The sequence below is a fragment of the Ptychodera flava genome (genome assembly GCF_041260155.1).
Source record: "Ptychodera flava strain L36383 chromosome 23 unlocalized genomic scaffold, AS_Pfla_20210202 Scaffold_23__1_contigs__length_28996876_pilon, whole genome shotgun sequence".
NCBI classification, from domain to species: Eukaryota; Metazoa; Hemichordata; class Enteropneusta; family Ptychoderidae; genus Ptychodera; species Ptychodera flava.
In genome coordinates, this window is record NW_027248277.1 from 2,563,067 (window position 1) to 2,585,494 (window position 22,428).

The 22,428-nt window shown below is 35.4% G+C and overlaps 2 protein-coding genes across 2 annotated transcripts in view; one reads left to right on the forward strand and one right to left on the reverse strand.

The window, feature by feature from the left end:
• Positions 1-22,428, reverse strand: part of LOC139123475 (uncharacterized) — a 1,125,851-nt gene that overhangs the window by 25,069 nt on the left and 1,078,354 nt on the right. The window lies entirely within an intron of this gene.
• Positions 19,568-22,428, forward strand: part of LOC139124314 (uncharacterized) — a 63,344-nt gene continuing 60,483 nt past the window's right edge. Inside the window, exons 1-3 of the mRNA XM_070690453.1 lie at positions 19,568-19,802; positions 20,338-20,417; positions 20,734-20,812. Coding sequence (XP_070546554.1) covers positions 19,706-19,802; positions 20,338-20,417; positions 20,734-20,812 — 256 coding nt within the window. The 5' untranslated portion in view covers positions 19,568-19,705. The remainder of the gene's footprint in view (positions 19,803-20,337; positions 20,418-20,733; positions 20,813-22,428) is intronic.

The window sequence follows — 22,428 nt, forward strand, 5'->3', positions numbered from 1 at the left end:
TTGTTATTCTCCGATATTATGTTTAAACATTTTATAACTAGAAATTCTGACAATTTCCATATCTTACAAGGCGAATGTATGGAGAATGTCTTTTAACTGTACATAATGCTATTCTAGACAATTGAACAGGAGAACCATAACTTACTTCAGATGTGATTGGTCTATCAATTTTACATTGAGTTTTATATACGAATTCTCTTTCATTGCAAACTTGAAGTTTGTCTGTTCATTTAATGCTTCAAGGACAAAGTAATAATATCTGTTACCTAATTCTATGCATCCTGCAGTCTTCAGACAGATATAGACACAAATTTTTGAATTGTTGAAATATCAATTTATGAATGTGTCCATGATCCCAGAGCAATCTCTTCAACTGAATATTTCTTATTTTGTTCATCCCTGTTCTGCCAGAAATAATACTCAATAAAATCCACATACGTCATTATTTGCGAATATTTGTTTCATTACACTAAATCATGAATATTGCAGTGTTGTATTTCTAAGAGTGCAGCCCATTGAGGTCAGCGATATCTTTAAGAGCGCCATCAGTGGCCAACTGTGATGTTGATTTCAAGCCGAATTCATCAAAATGTTTATTCCAACATCAATGGTCAGTTAACGACCAATGGTCTGTTAATAAAAAATCCATCACTTGCATACTGGAATATTTTATAGTTTTTTAAAGTCTTTGATCTTAATTCTCAGATTCTAAAAGAAAGGAATTGTTGCAATTTTCCACATACTACAAAAGGGTACATTTTATTTCCTTTGGATAAATACGTAGTGCATTCAGATACACATATGGGAAATGCTGTTGAACAGTGATTTATGTGAAAGTAGGGAAGAACATCGCAGCTTCAATAAATTAGAAACAATTTGTTTACATTTCAATGATTATCTACACTCAGCTTTATAATACAAAACAAATTGTATTTCATTACGTAGTTTTGCGTTCGTGTGTGTTTTTTTTGAATTCCCAAATAAAATGTGAGTGTCTGTAAACATTTTCTTTCAACAACCACATTCTTTCTGATTTTGTTTCTAGTGTATCAAAATAAAAGAATCACGATTATTTCCTGTTTTTCATCTGATTTGTTGCATGTTTTCCCAAATCATATCTTGTCAGAATAGTTTATTGAGAAAATGAATAAAGATCTAGTGCATTGTATTCAAGTTCTTTGGTGAGAATATCTTCCTTGATGCCACTTCGGGAAAGTTTCAAAAAGTCGGCTAAAATGCATGGTTATGTTCATATTTTTTGAATCTGAAAACAGACGGTATTTCGAATCAGAATCTGAAGACTACTCAACTTTGGAGGTAAGCAACTTGATCCAAAGGACACATTTGGATTTTTATGTTTATGCATAAAACCTTCCTGTTGTGTGGCCAGTCCAGAAAACACAGCGATGGGTCCTGTATCTTCACTACCAGCTTTGGTATACTGGTATTCTCTGAGCAGATAACAAGCTCTCAGAAAAAACCGAGTCAAACTTGGCTTTTTGTTATAATAATAATAATTTATTTCTATATTCTTTTGAAAAAAGAACAATAATTTGTACACATTGAAGCGTTACAATGAGAAAAGGACTGAAAAATAGTTGCTCTAGGCACTAATCGGGTTCAGCCCCAAACTCAAGAAAGATTGATGAACAGGTTTTTTAAATATGGCGACTGTTCCGATATATCACAGTGACAAATATTACAGAAAGTTAATGTACTAGGCATGAAGCCTTGGAAAAAATACATGAAAACACAAAACTACAGCAAAAAAGCGAAAGGTAACTGTGAGAGAAAACGGTCTGAGTTACAAAATCAACAAAACTACAATTCCAGTAAATAATTTTTAAGCTCTCGTTTGAATCTAAATCTGGAAGTGATGTTTTTAAGATCCTCTGGAATGCTGTTCCATACTACAGTACCAACAAATTTGATAGAAGTTTTCTTAAATTGCTTCGGAATTTAGGGGGGTGGAGAAAATTTTGTCTTTGGACCGAGTACTGTACATATGATCATTTGGGGAAAAATATGATTTGAAATTCATTGGAAGTTTATCATGTAGAACATCGTAAACGAAAATTGCGACCTGAAGCTTGAATTGTTTATACACATCAAGAATTTTAAGTTTCTTAAATAAAGGGGCAGTATGAGCGTGATAGCTACTACCCGATATGATACGCACAATTCTTTTTTGAATAACAAAAATATCTGATAAATATGACTGGTATGTAGATCCCCACACCTCTAAACCAAAAGAGATGTGAGGTAAAACAAATGCATTATACAACATTAAAAGTATTGTTTGGGAAACCATACATCTCAATTTATAAAAAATACCAGTTAGTTTACAAATCTTGTTTTTCAGATCCATGATGTGCTGTTTCCAATTCAGCTGGTTGTCCATTTTAACTCCAACAAAAGAGGTACAATCAACTTCTTTTAATACAGTATCTTTTAAATAAAGTAAACCCTCGATTTCCCAGGACTTTCGTTTGTTACCAATTACCATATAGACTGTTTTAGCAGCATTTATAGTTAATTTGTTACAATCACAACAGTTTATCACCTCTTGAAATTCTAAGTTAACTTCGTTGAGAGTAAAGGTATTTAGATTTTTGTGAAAAGAGTGGAAAAGGTTAGAATCATCTGCATAAAGTCTAAAATTGAAAAAATCAGTACAGTTTGGTATGTCATTGATATAAATTAAAAATAACGTAGGGCCAAGTATTGAGCCCTGCGGTACACCACACTTAATCTCATGTTTCTGTGATTCATTGTCGTCAATTGTAACATACTGGCTTCTTGATTTTAAATAACTTTTAAACCATAACAAGGGCAACCCCCTTACACCATAGTATTCTAGTTTACAGAACAAAATGTCATGATTCACTGTGTCAAAAGCTTTAGAAAAGTCTATGAACATGCCAAGAGATGAGTTACCATTATCTATCTCCTCAAGTAAGCACTGAGTAAGACTTAGTAGGGAGGTTTTACAACTGTGTTTCTTCCTAAAGCCATATTGATGTTCATACAAAATATTATAATTATCAAGATAGTTTACAAGACGTGAATTTACCACTTTTTCTAAAAGTTTACTGAGTACTGGCAAGATAGATATGGGTCTGTAATTACCAACATCATTTACATTTCCTTTTTTGTACAGAGGCAATACACGCTCAACCTTCATAAGGTTTGGAAATGACCAGTGGTGAAAGAATGGTTAAAAATATGACAAAGTGGAATAGAGATGTGTATATTTGCTTCTTTTACAAGTCTAGATGGAATATTATCACAACCAGCTGCCTTGCGAATATCCAGGGTAGAAATTAAATTCTCAATTTCCTTTATAGTTACTGGTTGAAGAAAAAAAGAATTGCTGGTGTTCATCGTATTTTGCAAAAAAGTATCAAAAGTAGCATTGCTTTGTGGAGAAATTTGTTTAGCTAAATTTTCACCAACATTAACAAAATAATTGTTAAGATCTTCTACGATGTCACTGATATCTGAATGAACCTCTTTTGTACCCATACTACCCACTTCCAAATTGTCTGGAAGTGTCATTTTGTTACGTTTGGCTTTACCAATTAAATCATTTATAACTTCCCATGTTTCCTTCATTTTTCCATTATTTTCTGAAAATAAGTGTGTGTAGTACTGTTTTTTAGCCTTTCTCAAAACACCTGTCAGGATATTCCGTTCGTATCTTTTATAATAGGTTAAAGCTTGTTCATTAAAAGAAAGTTTATGCAGATTTCCAAAAAGCTTATGCTTTTTCTGATTGACTTTTAATTGCATTTGTGATCCAGGGTTTATCTTGTTTTTTCTCACACTTATTTTTTTTGTATTAAAGGAGCATGTTTGTTGCAAATTGCAAGAAAAGTACTGACAAAGTTAGAGTAGGATACTTGGACATCCTGACAGTTTAGTACTTCCTCCCATCCTTCAAGCTTAAGCTCATCAAGAAAAGCTTGTAAATGAAAATTCCTATAATCACGTACCATAGCAATGGAAGAAGAATGGGAAGGAGTACGTATTGAAGGAAAAAAAGCAAAAGTGGGTAAATGGTCCGAAATATCTGAAAGTATTGTACCTGCTGAAATAGTTCTACCTGTAACATTTGTATAAATGTGATCTATAAGTGTAGAAGACGTTTTTGTTAATCTAGTAGGACAGCTTATTAACTGTTCAAAATTAAAACAAGCAAAAGCATTTAACAAATTTTCCCCTTTTGAGGTGGATGACTGACTTAAATCTATATTTAAGTCACCGACAATAAAACAACCATTATACTTTTTTGACAATGAATTTACTATATGTTCTAAACTAGAAATAAAATCGTCTTCATTAGTATTAGGAGGTCTATAAATAACCCCTACTAAATACACTTTTTTCCAATTTTCAACTCCACCCAGAGTGACTCTCCATTGCTGATTTCTATATTATGTAATACAATGTAATTCAAAGATTCCTGAAGGTACAAACCAACCCCTCCCCCTCTACCTTGGCTCCTAGAATTAATTTCTAGTGAGTATCCCGGTAAAGTAAAACTATCTTTATCTACAACATTCCAAATTTCTGAAAGGGCAATTAAATTGAATTTCGTTTTCACACATTCCTCATAGAATAATTTGAAGTTGTCATAATTCTTCCTCAGGGATCTAATATTAAGGTGTGATATAGAAAATACATTCTCGTTTTCAGGAAAACTATCATTAAATTTACAAAGAGTATATGTTTCACAATTGACTTCATTAATATGCTCCTCAAAACTATCCAAAATGAAGCCCATATAAGACTTAAAGACTCAGAAATAGAGATCAAGAAATACACAGAAAATGTACGTTACACTATTTTGACGAGGTCATGTTCACTCCTGATCGCTAGAACGCCCGACTGCTCGCTTTTCTTCACATACACTTGGCCGTTTCGTGTCCATATGAACTTGTAGTTGACTGATTTGCGTTTCTGGTTCGCCATTTTGAAAAGTCTACGAGCGTTAGGGGTGAGATTTTCATTTATGTAAACTTTGGCTCGATGTTGGTACCCAAAATCTCTGGTGGTAATGTTTATGAGTTTCTTCTTGTTCCGATAGACGAAGTCGCGCTTCTTTCTACTTGAAAATTTTACGATTATTGGTCTAGGTTGAGTTGAACTGGCGTCATCTTCCATGTGTTTTTGTCCCAGTCTGTGTGAAACTTCAATATCGTTTTCCTTTATGTCTGGGTTGATCTTTTGTAGAATTTTCACTGTAATCGCATCTGTGTTCTCTCTCTCATCTGTGCTCTCTGGTATTCCGTGTATTTCTACATTCTCACGTCTGCTGTACTGGTTGAGACTTTCTGTTGACTTCTCTAGTTCCATTACGCGCAATTTCAGAAGATCATTAGTTGTCTTAAGCTCCTGATTTTCATTTTCGATGGAAGAAATACGTGTACGCAGATCCTCGACAAGACCGTTGAAAAAGTCCAGAGATGAATTGATGGACGTTTGGCTCTCTTTGACTTCGGAAATGCTAGCCAGAAGTGCAGGTATATGAATAACTTTTGAATTGATTTCTTCAAGGCGGCTTTCAATAGAGCGAGGTATGCCAGCTTCAGATGTTGAAGGAGGAGAGTGAATTATATGGCTTTCTTTGGCTTTCCTCGGCATCGCGATAATGAAGTTATGTAATGAGCACTTTCACTCCAGGCACCACTTGACAATAGAGTTGAATCTTAATGACTTCGCATATGCAAAGTGAAGTTCGACGACAACTGAGAGCTGAAAGCTGAGAGCTGAGAGCTAGTTGATCTGAATGGAAAAATTCAACTCACATTTACCGAACAACAGGGTAGTTTTTGCCGGAGATTCCACATCAGATCAACAATGCAGTCCTTTAGATGACATATACATCAACTTTCGATCATATAGCTTGCAAACTTTGCGAAAAAAACTTTCGCCAAACTGGAGTCGATGTCAGTGTACCACACTATCCGGAACAGCGCCCTCAACCAGTAAGTGGATGTGACATTACCTATTGATAAATGAAACAAACTTATACACAAAGGATAACACCAGAGTATTGCCAAACCTAAATATCATAACTTTTTCTGAAACAATATTCATTTATGTGTATGTAGCTAGTCAAAATACACTGATTTTTAGCAAGGCATTTGAAAAAGTAAATCACACTCTCTTGCTAGATAAGCTACAATATTATCATTTTCATAAGGATCTGTTAAAGTCGTTTCGTAGTTACTTAACCAACAGAAGGCGAAGGGTACTTATAATGGTACATCGTCTTCTTGATGTGACATACGTCTGGTGTACCACAAGGATTCATCTTAGGTCCTCTTTTTTATGTTTTATACGTCAACAATTATCCCCTTACTCGACAGAGCAATTCCTTAATATTTGCAGATGATACCAGACTTTAAAGTAAAATTTGTAATTTTGAAGACTGTCGCATTTTGCAGTCATCATAAGACAAACTTGTACAGTGGAAAACTACTTGGATATTACCCCTGAATATTGACAAATGTGGCACAGTGACGATTTCTTTGAAAAATCCAATTGTGTACGACTATCACATTGGTAACAAAAACCCTTGCCAGGCTTAATAATCAGAAAGACCTTGGTATGGTACTTGACACAAAACTTTCTTTTAACAAATATGTTGATCATATTGTTACCAAGGCAAGTCGCATTGCTGGTTTTATAAAGCGTAATTTTAGTCTTATTGATATTGCTCCTGCTCTACTCGTTTGTTTGTAACAATAGTTCGTTTTAATTCTATTTCAAAGCACCAAGCAATGAGATATGAATCAAACCAAAAACGCGTTCTCCATTTTTTCATGTCAAATATGAGTTTCGTAAAGACAGCAGAGTTTTGTGTAACTGTGACTATGACTTACTCTGCAATTTTTTATAATTCCCCATTTACATGTTCGTAGGGGTATTTTTACTGTCTATTCCTGTGTAGATGTCTTTTTACAGATCTTTCTTTGGTCTCACTGTTCCTCAGTTAAGTGCCAGAAGAAGGGACCTAATTTATATTCCTCCTGATACTGATAGAGTCGATGTTACAAAGAGAGGGTTCACTGGTCGTATTTCCAATGTATTTAATTCACTGAACAGTACTAGTAATACTGATATCTTTGCCGATTCACTGCAACTTTACAAAAAACATCTTTGCGGTTTTGTCTATGTAATTTTAATCATTATGATGTATGTTTATTGTATGTAGTTTCTTCATTTTCAATTTTGTCTTTTAATAGATCTATATTTTATATTTCATATTTTGACTTGTCTGTAATTGGATGCCCTTTGGCGCTGTTGATGAGAATAAAATAAAATAAAATACTTGTGATATTGTCTTTCAGAATTAACATTCCTTGTGATTCAGTCAGAATTGTTAATTAATCACTGTACATAGGTATTCCTACGAAAGTCGAGCATTACAGATGGCAACAATCAGTAAAGTGCAGGATTCTCTTTTGATGGTCTGTAACATGTAAAATCTCTTGGGACAGCCTAAAAGTGATCACTACCGCTATATATAAGTGGTTGTTCTGCACGAGAGACCGGTAAGACAGGTTTGACTGTGAATGAAATCACCACAGATACAATGTGCATGTATAATAGACCTGTACAAAAATCATGGCAGATTTCTTGTATGATTCTACAGTGAAATTTGGCAGATTTCTAAAGCTTAAACACATAAGACTACACAAGTCAAAGTAAAGTTTTAAGTTTTACAAACATTTTCTACCAGAAATGCCTCAAACGTTGAGAATGAGTTTTGCTAACCTCATGGAAACAATCAATTTTTTGTGTAAAGTATTTATTAAATCACTATCTCAAATGCTTGCTGCAGTGAGAAGAAATTTTTTTACCAATAATGCATTTCAGTGTCCTGTAGTTTGCACCTTGACACAAATAGGCAATTAGCAGCAGCGAGAACTGCTGAGATAGAAAATGTTATTGTTAAAGTGACAATGTCGTTTGCTGAATTCCTTTCCTGTACACACACAGTGACACATACACAACTACAATAAGGAGTTTGTTCGTATAATATATTTAATACACATACGATACAATCATAATAAATGTACTGCTGCCATTTTAACAAACATTTGAATGACAAAGAAAGTTGAAACTTGCAATCAGGAGATTTATGTAACTTGAACGGTATGATAAGTTGTAAATTCATCAGTTGTCCACCAGGATGACTGTTTCACGGATTTAAAAACAATAAAACGTAAGATATTCCTTGCTACACAGCTGTCTTGGTAAGATACACACCAATAATGAGCTTCTGTAGAATCACATGCATGCTTGAAAGCAGAGTGATGTGAATATTAGAAAATACCTAAAACAATATAAATATCACCTTCTAGGCTTACAATCTGGATGTTACAATAATCCTGTACCAGCATCCAAATGTAAATTTAGGTTTCTTACACAATGAAATATCATGTAATAAAAAGTATCTTTTGTGATCCTCAGCATAATGAAAGCACTTTTGAAATAATAAGATGGTAAACTAACTACAGGAGCGATACAGCATGAAAGCAAGGACAGGGAGAGAGAGAGAGAGAGAGAGAGAGAGAGAGAGAGAGAGAGAGAGAGAGAGAGACGGATGTAGCTATGGTTATCGCATGAGGCAGAACTATATTCTAATTCTGACTGAAAAATATATTTCTGTAAGTAGACAGACAGATACATATTCATTATTTTATTCTGGTTGGTTTTGACTCAAGATAACTGATTTAACCATTTAACTATTGCATTTTATATTTGATTGAGGGTGAGCAGATTACTATCTACCTGCTGAGTATTATAGCGTGTTTAAACAGATTTGTCTTCAGTTTACATCGATATCCACATACATCACACCAGGATTCTCATCGCTGTGTGCAGACTAATGTTTGAAGACAGCATACATTTTACTCTAAAATGCGGGTCATAGTTCACATTTGACTGTTGGCTTTTGATGAGTAAGAACAGGGCTCATAAATAAGAAGTCGATTTGAAGCACTGCCTGCAAACATTATAAAAATTTTCATTCTTAGTGCAGTCCCTACCGAGATGCTTGGTGTGTGGAAAACTTTGTTACATTTCGTGCAAGTGTACTCCTTGTATACTCACCATGGACTTATAAATGACCTTTGAATTTAGACTTACTGTAAAATTTCTTTTCACAATAGGAATATTGAAATTCATGGTCCAAGTGAGCATGACTTAGATGGTTAGACATCTGTGACTGTTTGTCAATTTTTCCACCGCAGACTGTACAGACAGCTAACACTTTACTGTGCCCTCTTTTCATGTTATGTTCTCATCCCTTGTGTTGTATCATCACTAATGGAGTTGTCGTCATCACTTGTTTCATCATTTCCTATGTCACTGTTTCCATGGTAACTTGATCCTAAGTTTGATGTTGATGCATCGGTAGAGCAGCTTTCTTCTCTTCATCATTCTGAAGAACAGCTTACAGAAAATAACAGAGAATAAATAATTAATGCAGAACTAAGTATTAAATTCGGTATTGTCAATTTTGTAAAGCTGTTATATAAGCATCTATGTCTTGTAGTTTTTTTGAAAAATAAATCGGTAGGTTACCTGTGCTCAGTTATTTTACAATTTGGCAAAATGAAGCTAGCAATTCACAATTTGCATACTCTCTCATGAGTGTCATTTTGTGTGCTCTTCAGCAGATGCCGTTGACCTGGCCAGAGTAGGATTATATTAGCTCAAGTTCACTTGCGGTAGACTAATAAATCCAAAATGTATCACTGATGCATTTGAAACAAGTCATCGTTGATGACACAGTCCCCACTTGTAAATGGGTAGTACTTTGATTACAGGTCCTCCGAGAGGGTAGAGTCCTCTCCATTAGGTCTGTGATAAAAATACTTTTGAATAAATTCGCTTGATACATGTCTGAGCTGTAGTTCAGGACATGAAAAAATCGTAATAAAATGGCCACATGGCGGAATTATTGGATTGTATCACAGAAAAAATCTATGTGCATATGTATGACAGACATCCAGCTCTACGGGTTTGCTCAGAATTAGATATACGCATAATTAATGAGGTACAGTATGAAGAATCATAAAGTCTCCCATCATACCATATATGAAGGGTGTACCACTTGTGGTTACTGAGTTATGGACAAACATGTATATTGAGGTCAAAGGTCATCAAGGTCATGTGACATTTTGTCAAAAAAATTGTATTGCTAAGTTATCCCTATATACCAAAAATCAGACCTCTAGCTCTATTGACTCGCTCAAAATTAGATATGCACATAATTAATGAGGTACAATATGTGGCTTCATAGGGTGTCCCATCATACCATATATGAAGGGTGTGAGCACTTGTGGTTACTGAGTTATGGACAAATATGTATATTTGAGGTCAAAGGTCACCGAGGTCACATGACATTTTGTCAAAAAAATTGTAGTGCTAAGTTATCCCTATATACCAAAAATCAGACCTCTAGCTCTATTGACTCGCTCAAAATTAGATATGCACATAATTAATGAGGTACAATATGTGGCGTCACAAGCTGTCCCATCATTATACATACATGAAGGGTGTAGCACTTGTGGTTACTTAGTTATGGACAAATATGTATACTTGAGGTCAAAGGGCACCGAGGTCACGTGACATTTGTCAAAAAATAGCACTTGTGGTTACCGAGTTATGGACATATATATATATATTTGAGGTCAAAGGTCACCAAGGTCATGTGATATTTTGTCAAAATATCTGAGATATCTGCGTGAACGGATGGACTCACGGATGGACTCATGGACGGACATGACCCAATCTATAAGCCCCCTGGACTTCATCCGTGGGGACTAAAAACTGTGTCACTGCATCCTTTTTGCAATATGAATACGATGAGAAACTAAATTTTTATTTTTCTTGGCCTTATACATGGGAGTCTATGGACTGCCTTATACATGGGAGTCTATGGACTACCTTATACATGGGAGTCTATGGACTGCCTAATACATGGGAGTCTATGGAGGTGAAAACTAAAAAGTCCTCTAACACGGCCAAATTTGATCGCATTGTGAAACAAATCGACGTGCATCTGTATGAGGTAGGGTACTATCCTTGTGTAAAGTTCGAATGAAATCGCTCCATAGGCATCTCTGAGATATCTGCGTGATAGACGGATGCACGGACGGACGCACGCACAGACGCACGCACGCACGCACGCACGGACATGACCAAACCTATAAGTCCCCCCGGACGGTGTCCGTGGGGACTAATTCAATCAATCTAGGAACTTGCATTAGAATATGACTCTACAAACTTTTGACAACAGGAAGTGTCTAACATACAACTGTGCAACACATGGTTATTTTTTCTATGCATACATCCCGAATGATTTTAAGGCTACATGAATTTTTTTTCCCTTTTTTTTTGGGGGGGGGGCAGAAAATTTCGATCATATGGATAAGGGGCTTGCAAGTTTTTTGAGGGTATTGAGGGGATATCTGTCAAAAAGATTATTTCAATCACGATTCCTCCCCCCAATATTTGTGAGGACACACCTTTTTTCAAAATCTGGCAACCAAAGGTACAGAATTTGGTGGATAACCTAGATATTTGGTAACTTGATTTGATACAAAATACATCAACACATAAATAGAAGGTATTGTTTATAGCTCAACTTGTTATAGAACATCTGTGTATTTATTACAGTCTGTAAATTTGACATATACCTCTCGAACTGCACTTTTGGCACTGCCGTTGAGGACTATTCTAATATTTGCAAAGGGAAATGACAAAATCTACATGTAATGTTTGAATTCCTTCGATCAATAACCAGACATGAATCAAGTGCAATATAATACAGTGTAGAAGTTCCAAAAGCTTAGAATAAACTGTTTCACATTGAACATGTCATGTTGTCCTGATGTTACACCCCTAGCCAAAATTTGGAATGTGACATTGGAAGATTGCCAGGTATTATTATTATTATTATTATTATTATTATTATTATTATTATTATTATAAACTTTATTTCGGACTTAAAAGTCCAATTAAATGTTGTGAAAGGTTATTACAGATTCTTTGAAGAATTAATTGTTCTCTTACGTATTGGATGAAGAGAAAGATAATCAGTCAAACAAAAAGAAGCTTATTCCAAACCTTAACTATATCAGACTTGAAGTACAGTAAGCCACATATACGTACAATTGTATTACTTCTGTTCAAAAGTCGCTGTCTCAAACCATAAATCTGCTTACGCATTTGAGCATCAAAGTTATTGATACTATTGGATACAAACATTGAACTCGCACTGCTCCGTTTTTCATAACCCAATAAGAGTCGTGCAGCATTGTTGTATGCAACTTTCAATTTACGCATAACAGCCACAGAGTAATTACTCCAGAGTGTTCCTCCATATAGCTGGTAATAATAGGCTTTAAGTGGAACACATTTAACATGAAACGTACGCTTGCAGAAATTTTTCATCAACATATTTGCTGAAATGTAAAGATATCTCGTCTGTCGCTCAATGCCATCGTCATCTCTAAAGCGATCAGTATTGTCTTAGTAACAGCTAGAATCACCTGAGTTGATTGCTGCATACAGTCTGTTGTGGAATTCATTATTGATTTGCTGTATAAAGTTCAGTAAACTATCTGTAATATAGTACCACATAACACAGATAAGCATTGTTTTTTTCACAAGAGGGCCACAAAGTACATTAGTACATTGCTCGCTGTTGTGAGTGGAGTGATATGCTGAACTGCTTGTGCCTACCTACTTTGTGACATTTTTGTGATACCTACTGATTATACATCGCCGAAGATAAGCAATCACATTAGGCTGTCACACTGCAGTGCTGGTTAATATTTATCATTCATCAGGACATGGTAGATGATTTATCACTAATGTTAACAATCAATGTCATGCACAGCGTTGACCGAACTGAACTTTAAACCCATTACTTTACTGTTTAAACATAGCACCAATGTCAGTTTGTTATAAATCACATGACAAGTAATTGCAACATAGCTACGTGTGCTGACCAAACACAGAAACTTCCCTAACACCTTCAGAGTGAAACTATACCAAATTCAGGAATATTTCTCAACTTTCTATTTCACATTCTGCTACTCCAACGTTCAATAGAGCGACCTGCATCTATAACTCCTGTTGATAGAATCGACCAAGCCAAATCAACCAAGGTATGCTATATTTCCCCTACTGGGTGTCATATTGTAATTGTATGTTAATGTTTTCATCAAACGGCAGCCTGGTCACAGATCTCTCAAAGCTTTCTTGTTGAATTTTAGTCAACATTAACTATTGAATATTATGAGGCTATTACGAAAATACCACAAAGGATGCACGAGGACATTGGTGCAGCGTATCGCCCGACGCGAAGCGGAGACTCGGAGAGCGATGCGCGGCAACAATGTCTGAGCTAGTGCATTCCTTGCGGTATTTTCGTAATAACCTTATTATTATACATCTTACAATCGTAACTGGGGCGTCAAATTGTCAGAGTAGTGGCCATTTTCATACAATGTTAACAATTTTTCTTCAGAATTATAGCGCAAGTGTGGAACACTATCTCGGACGCGCTTCTGCAAGTTCTGGATAGTGTGTGTGCACTACTACAAACGAACGTACAGCTGCAGAGGATGGGGTGCCTTGAAACTGTACGTGTTACAGAACGGTTGTTCCGTACGGCTTTGTTAGCGCACGCACAATTGTATTGTTCTCGATGGTAGATGTATAATAATTCTACATATTCAAAATTGAAACATGTTATAAGAGAATTTATAATTATCAGTCCTTCATACTTGAGAGTGTCTTTGAAAAAATTATTAACAAAGACAATCATTAGAAAAAATATTATTTATTGGAAAATCAGCTCAACATTTTTATTCACTACAATAGGTTAACTATAACCTTTGACTTGGTGATGTTGTTGATGACTTTACAGGAAATTGGAATGAACAGGTCAACATTATTACTAACTCCTGCTTAAAATACTGTGCATGTTGACATTATATCATATATATGTCAACAAGTAACCATAAAAAGCACTGTGAATGTAAAGGAAATGGCTTGTTTACCTCAGCTGGCTAACTTGATATTTTGAAATCCGGCCACTCCTGAACATTTTGACATATTTCTTGCAAGTATAGCAGTCAACAAAGTCGATAATAACAAAAATATGAATCAGCAAATTTATCATATAAAAAGTGTGCATATAGGGAGTCAGCTTAACAAATAGTAGTAGAAGACAATAACAGCAAAGGGTTGGCAACATAAAATTACAATAAGCATCCAGTACAAGTCATGTACAAATTTGATATAAAATTTTCATTTTTGGTGTTGAGATATAATTTGACTGTGGTTGTTCTGTGTTCAAAGCAGTGTTTGCATACATCAGAATGAACACTTCTCAAAATCCATGAGTGTGTACTACTTGTTACGGTAAATACTTTGCATAGCTTTATTTCTCTGATTAAAGGGACAAAATCATCATTCATACTGTTTTATTGGTATCAGGCACTATTTTCTCTTGAAATCTGTTTTCAATATAAACAAGGTGAATTGAAATTACCGATATGGATCAGGCAAATAGACTACTGCCTTACTAGTTTGTATTCTGACATTAAACATGACCTCAGATAACCTTTTGACCTCATCTGTGTTTTTAAATATTTATCTGATTTGATTGCCAGTATGACCAAAAATTGGCATACAAATCTCTTGCGATAACCAAGTTCAGATTTCTTCAAATTGTGATGAAATATGATCTTAAAGTTTTCATTTTAAAGAATAGTTCTGCTAAGTTTGGTGAAAAAAATATTATTCAAAACTATCAGAAGTCTTTACATTTTAGTTTTTATTTAAGTCCCTTGAGATGACATAGTTTAGATATGTGCAAACTGTGATGAAATCTGCAATGTGTTTAGGACTTGTACAGGACCAGCAAATTGTAAATTTAGAATGTGAATCATTTTCACACACTTTTTAGCTAGTGTAGTAAACTGTATGACACCAATAGTATTATGTAATTGCTATTATTTTTAATTGAATCTGCTCTTGATACCAGTGTTTCCGTTTACGAAAAATCCGGCGTATCTTACGCAAAATTGTTCTGAAATATGCAAACAATTCGAGAATCGATCGAATCTACGTTGTTGGTAACACAATACAGTTAATGATTATTACGTCGCGGGTGTAAAGTGTTTACGGATGACGATTTATACTCTGTCAGGTTGCATTCTTGAGAGGTCCTGCTGGACTTTGATCTGTATTTGCTTTTTGTTGGCCCCTTTTAAAACACTAATTTCATAGTCAGAAAGTATTTTCTTTGAACATGAAGTCATACAGGCTGCTCAACGATCGTATACAAGCGTTCAGCTACATTTACCTTGAAGCCTTCCAGGCTTTTTTTTGTTAATAGAGGATGCGCACTAATACAGGAAAATCCCTCCTCCCAAGTTCAACAGAAAAGATTGTCCAAATCACTTCATGTACCAATTCCTACCGTACGCATTTTTGTACATTTTACGCAAATAAAAACCCAGTTGCGTAAAATTGCACTCAAGTTTTAAAATTGTAACAGAAACGCTGGATACTCATTGCAGACATATCTTCAACTTAATTATTATTCAAAATTCACCAAAGTCCACAACATTTAACCTTAACCAACATTCTTCAAGCTTCAGGACCTTGAGGAGTCTCTTGTTATTGTATCCCATGCTCATTTCATACCATGTTTTTTACTTTAACAAAAGTGTTTGTGTTTTTAATAACAAATGAAAACGGCTTCCAAGCTATCATAAGCATTCATGAAGTCTAACATAGCTGTCATACTTGGAACTCTTATTGGCACAGTCAATTATCCTTTGTTTCTTTGCTGTTCTACTGACGATTAACTGTGTTGAAAACCAGGATTCATCCAAAACTGTAGATATTGGATGACAAAATGTATGTAAATGCACACATTAGCACATTGCAGCTCTAATACAAATCATTTAAAAATTAAAAATAAACTACATTCCACTATATTTGTGAAACATGTATGACCAGTCATTGCCAAATTTCACAAAAATCATAACACAAAACAATGTTTATATATTTCCTACATTATAATTCCAATTACATTTTCATTCCTCCAGAAAAAATGGCAAACACACTCTCTGAAGCACTGCTTGTATTGACATCATGGAATACAGCATCAGATGACCTGACATCACAACCAACGAGAATGCTAGTCAAATATATATGTAAAAACACACTCAAATCTGATAAAGTTCAGAAACTCTACTGTACTGTCCTTGATGTTGAAGTCAGTGAAGACCAGAAGAAAGATGCAGAGAGTGTTGGAGTTACTTTGATCCCAGCTACAAGATGTAAATGGTCAGATCCTGTAGAAGACCCACCTAAAACAACCTGGTTACTCCACCACGACAAATACTACCTGGGACTGAAGAAGTTACAGCATATAAAGCATGTTGTCAGCATTTCACCAAAGACAAAGAATGCAGCAGCTGCTATCCATGAAAGTCTTTTCCCCTCAGCTCAGCTCCACCAAATATCTGTACCTGCTTCTCCTGGTGTAGTGTTTGCATTTGACAGCTGGAGCAGAGATGCCTGTGGTCTGACTGGCTATCACAGAGCTATAATTCAGGATATCTTGAGAAGGAAGGCAAAAGGAGAAGAACAATATCTCAAAGCATATTCCACTGTGGTTGATGTAGAACTCAGTGATGATCAGATAGAAGATGCTAAGAGCTGTGGTGTTACCTTGATAAAAGCAGAAAGAAAGAAAGAAAGGAGCTGATGAGACGCCGAAATTGGAATGGTTGGTAAACCATGAAAGTTGCTTTCCTGATCTAGGAAAGTTAAAAAACATTAGGTATGTGGTTGGTTATGCTCCAAAGACTGGATGGGCTGCTATAGACATACGGAAGAAACAGTTCCCTGATGCAAAGCTGGTGTTGATCAACCATGTCTGTCAGGAAAGAAACTGTCTCTTGGTAAAGGATGCATTTTCAGATTTAGAACAGCAGATGTTACAGATGGCAAGTCATGCTGACATACTGTTTTCCATGGGTCCTAACATACATGACTACTTCCAACAGGCATACAGAGCTGTGGTTGAGGGTAGAAAACTGTCTGATATCCCTCACAAAGAAATTCTTCCAAAACCTAGACAGCAATATTTTGACAATGAAGGACCAGACATTGATGAGAGCATAGGTGCAGGGCACAACATACTAACATATGGTCAGCTGAACACAGAGGAAGCCTTGAAAAGATGTGACTCAATAGCAGCTTCCGTTGGATCTGCAGCAAACACATATAAAGATCTTGGTAAAAAAGCCACTTGAATGGAAGATACAAGGTGTTTCTGAACAGGCATACAAATCAACAAAGGACTTCCTAGTTGGAAAACTTCAAAGTAGCCATGTCATACTAAAGCCCTGTAAACATAATTCAGCAGGAACATTGTTACAATCTCTCCAACAGTCTGACCTTTGCCTTCCTCCATCATGCTACACTGACTACAGTTTTGAAGGCTTGGAAGCAATGGCAGCTGGTCTACCAACAACAGTCCAGGATGATTCACACATTGCTGCTATGATTGAAAGACACTTTGAAAATCACAAGGATTACTGTGTTATCAGGAATGACACCGAGACGCTGATTTCTAAGATAATTATAAACCTGACAGATAACAATGTGGCAGTCAAGCAAGCCAAGCTGCTCAAAGAAGACTTAGGTGAGAGTGAGGCTGTGACAGAAAGCTTAGCCAAGTTTGCTTCGTTATTGACTGAAGAAGATGGGGAAACACAAAACTGGTATAAAATGGTAGGTTACAGTTGTTCTGATAACAGCAAAATGTGACCATAAATCAAATGAATAATGTTGTTGCGTTATGAATGAACACTTTAACACACAGAGTCAAACAGTTTCAGCCATTTAATTATGGATTTACCTTCAGTAGCATCTCAATTAGATGACTAGAAACTTACAATGACCATTTCATGTGTAGGTGATACTGAAATGAAGGAGAAAAGACAAGAAAAGGAGATGTGTCAGATGTCAGGGTCTGCAATGTCATTTACAAAGCATTTCAGCACAACTTTGCCTTCCTCCACCAGGCTACACTGACTACAGTATAATTATAAAATTATTATTATTATTATTATTATTATTATTATTATTATTATTATTATTATTATAAATGTTTTCTGTGATGTGATCATTTTATTACTATTTATTTTTTACCATACTGTATCAACAGTAGATATAGTAGCATAATTTATTTATTTATTTATTTATTTATTTATTTATTTATTTATTTATTTATTTATTTATTTATTTATTTATTATGTACTACAGAAACTAAAGGACTGCTATCTCACACATCAGTCAACAATGACAAAGACATGGAAGAGACCACACCAGCACAACCTAGGATGTCAGTCACAGAAGATGTGGGGACTATGCCAACCACAAGAGAAGATGTGAACTTTTCAGACGTCAAAGCAGTGCCACCTGGAATGTCGACAGTGACAGAAGTTATAAACACTACAGATACAGCAGAGACTAACGACTTTAAAGAAATCACAGCTCAAATGCACCCTGGGATGTCATGGATAGAAGATATGGATACTACCAGTACAGAAAGGAAAGCATTGCAATCTGGGATATCAGCCACAGAAGATGTAGATACGACAAAACCCATTAGATTTCAATATGAAGTGATGGAAACAGAAGAGTTAACTGACAAATCTGATGATATCACACAAGTCCAGATTACTGAAGATGAAAAAAATGGCAGAACTTCTCAAAGATCAGCAATATCTGAGTATAAAGACCATAGAAAAACAAAGGACACAAACAGTGATATAAAACATACACAGCCTAAGATATCGAAGGAGAGAGATGGGATGAGTAGGAAAAGAAAATCATCAGGATTTGAAAAGTCTGGACAAAAGGAGAGTGAAGTCGTGAAACCCAAAATACAGAGGATAGGAAGAGTCAGTAGAAATCCTGGAACACCACCACCATCACCAGAGCCAATAACAACAGGAAATGACAATGGTATGTAATACTTTATATTTCACCATTTATAAACAATAATATCAAAACTGTGCATCGTTATTGTTTTCATATCCAACATGATAAAGTTCATGGAATACAAAATGTAATGCAAACAAACTTTCATGACTGTCTGCCTTACTTTTTCATTATTGAGAATTTGTATCTTGAGATGTTTAAAAATTACCAACGTTTGTATTCATCCATGAAACTTGAGCATAATCATACATTTCTCCTAATTATGTTTAGATTCTACTGATGTGTTGGTGCATATTGGACTTAATGGGGAATCTTATGAACAGCAGACGAGGGATCTGGATAAAGAGGAACCAACAAGCAGTGTCTGGAAGAAAAAAGAGAAACTCAACACCACATGGAAGGAGTGCAATGGAGAATTTGAGAGAAATTTGAATAAAGTGATCATTAATGCAGGAAGTCAACAGACAGTAAATTACAATTGTGAGGAGCATTTGGCAAAGTCAAAGTAAAAGGCACTGAACAAAGTTCATTAGCAATCCACCTGGACCTACCCACTGTGTATAACCTGTACAGATTAGAACACACATGTCTATCTGGTAGTTTTCCTGACTCATTTGAACCACTATTGATAACTGATAAGATGAGAGAGGAGGCTGACAAAGTTGGATTACAACTCAAGTTGAAAGCAACATATGACCAAGCCAGATTTGATGAACTGGAACTGTTCTTCATAAATAGTAAGTGTAAAGTGTCCAGTGATGTTCCTAATATGAATAGCGTAACTACTGGACTTTATCATGTTGAATGTTACATCAATTCTCTGATGTTTACTTCAGGTTGTCAGGTAGCTCTGATCTACTATATTTTGAATACAGGCAAAGGGTCTGTGTCATCATTTGTCTAACATGTATCAATTTAAAGTGCTAACTACTCGACTCATGTAGCTGATATTTCTGAATGTTTTATCAATTCTCTGATGATGTTTACTTCTGTTATCAGGTGACTCTGAGCTGGTATATTTTGAATGCAGGTAAAGGGCCTATGTCATGATTTGTCTTATCCACACTCAAATGGATGTCAGACATATTATTTTAGGCTTTGGATAAACTCATCATGCAAAAGATATCGCAGTGTCATTCCGACAATTACTTGGAATTCAGCTTTGTGGTTGAAATTTATTAAAGTGAAACAATTACCCACCTTGGATAGTTACCTTGTGGAACATTCTGAGTAGCAGTTTGTATGAACAGCATGTAAATTTTTGTCATTCAGGAGATGGTGGTGGACTTAAACCAGTCAAAGTATATGATGATGTCATTGAAGGAAAGGATGCTGAAGAGATACACATCGATGTAAGTTTTTTAGCATTCAATATGACCTTGGCTCCTACAGAAAAAGTGAACACAAAATTCAAAAAAGGTACCATCACTGCAGCTGCAGAGAACTTGCAATACATCAACATTTAATTGTCATAGATTGGCAAATAATAAAACCATTACCGTAGGTAAACTAATATTAGACCCTAGAGAAAACCAAGGACACAACAAATGCATCAACCTTGTTGTACTTTGACATTAACATATCAGGGTCTGCAAAATAATGATACCATTAAAGAAATGAAACAGCAAATGCATAAACCTTGTTGTACTTTGACATAAATAATTTCAGGATGAAGACACTGATCAGAAATCTGACACAATGGTCACAGAAAGAGTTGATAGTGGTTCTCAGACTGAACTAGGACAGTGTAAGTAATTGAAAATTAAGTTCTTTCTTCCTCATGGCGAACACCTGATGTTCAGATGCAAATTACATAAAATTTACGTCCTGATGAGTGTTAATAATTGTCTGAGGAGTGTTTCATTAATGGTATATAAATGCTTATATATATCCCACAATGCAATTGTGATCTTTTGCAACACTGCCCCTCATCGTAGACATCCACAGTACTGTTTCAGGTAGAGTAGGCCTCAGAGACAGATATTAAGATTCCAAACTTTTAAAATTATTTTCTGATCTACCACTTGTAGAGAAGTCATTCTAAAACTCCTTAAAGGTATACTGTCACCGTTCCAATTTTGCCACAGTTACCATGGAAAGAAAAAACCTAACCAATCACAGATTTTAAGCGGGTGGCCGCTTTTTAAAAACAGCGCCCTCACATGGGCATTTTGAATACCAACGAACGCCCCTTTGACCATATATGGGCATATTTAGATTGCAGGTGCTGTATACCTTTAAGAAAGAAAAAAATTCCACTATCTTAGTTTTTTTTCAAAATCAAAGATTACATTTTTCCCCATGAAGTTAACACAGACCAGTAGCCATTTTGAATTTCAAATATAGGTATGCGTTAGGTAATTTTGTTTTGCTAGTTCCAAACTTGCAAGCTGATTCCTGATTTTTATGGTTGATTTGGTAAGAGAATGGTTTGAAGTTTCATTGCAGAAAGTTAGAGCAAAAGTTTCAGTCTGTCACTTTTGAGGCACAAGCAATGAATGCATCCAATGTCATTGATCACAGAAAACACTAATTTAGTAAATATATCAGGCATTTAATTACACAATTACACATAAATTACACATAATTACCATGAATCAATGATACATAGAGTAAGATATTTAACATTTCATGATTTGTATAAATTCGTATTTTTGTCACTGTTAGCCCTGGAAGATGTCCAATCTAAACTTAAGATGGAAAGGGCAACTCTAGAATCTCAACTGAAGGAGGCAAAGGAAGAGAAGGGTACTTTGGAAGAGAGATGTAAGGAACTGACACAGAAGTTAGAGAGCACTGAGCAGTCATTGGTCAGTCAACGTATTGGGAACAGTGTGGAGAGAGAGAAATTACAGTCTGAACTCAAAGAAAACCAGAAGCTGGTCAAGGAACTTCAGGATAAAGTGGATGAATTAGAATATAAATTGGAACTATCCGACCTGAAGAAATCAGGAGAGAAAGGTACAGTGTCTTTGACTGTGTGTCATAGATTAATTAGGATATCTTTGAATGAATCATTTGCTGAAGGAACTGGTTGACTCTATGGGTGTCAATGAGTGTCTTCTGTTTGGTTGGCGTTAGTCAACACTTGGTGAAATTTAGCACGGCAAAACTTTAAAAAAAAAACCAGCCACCTATCATTGTGAGAATAAATAGTTTCCAATGATTTTACTTTCACTTTTCATCAATTATAGATATATGGGGTTTTTGAAAGCCAAAACTGTTGGCATTGTTGAATATTTCAATATTTAATAATTTTAATGGTGTATACTCCTTTTTTTCTGATACTATTAAATATTTGCTGAGAGTTGGTTAATAAAATTGTTGCTATGGTTACCGGCAATTGGTGAATGAATTCATATT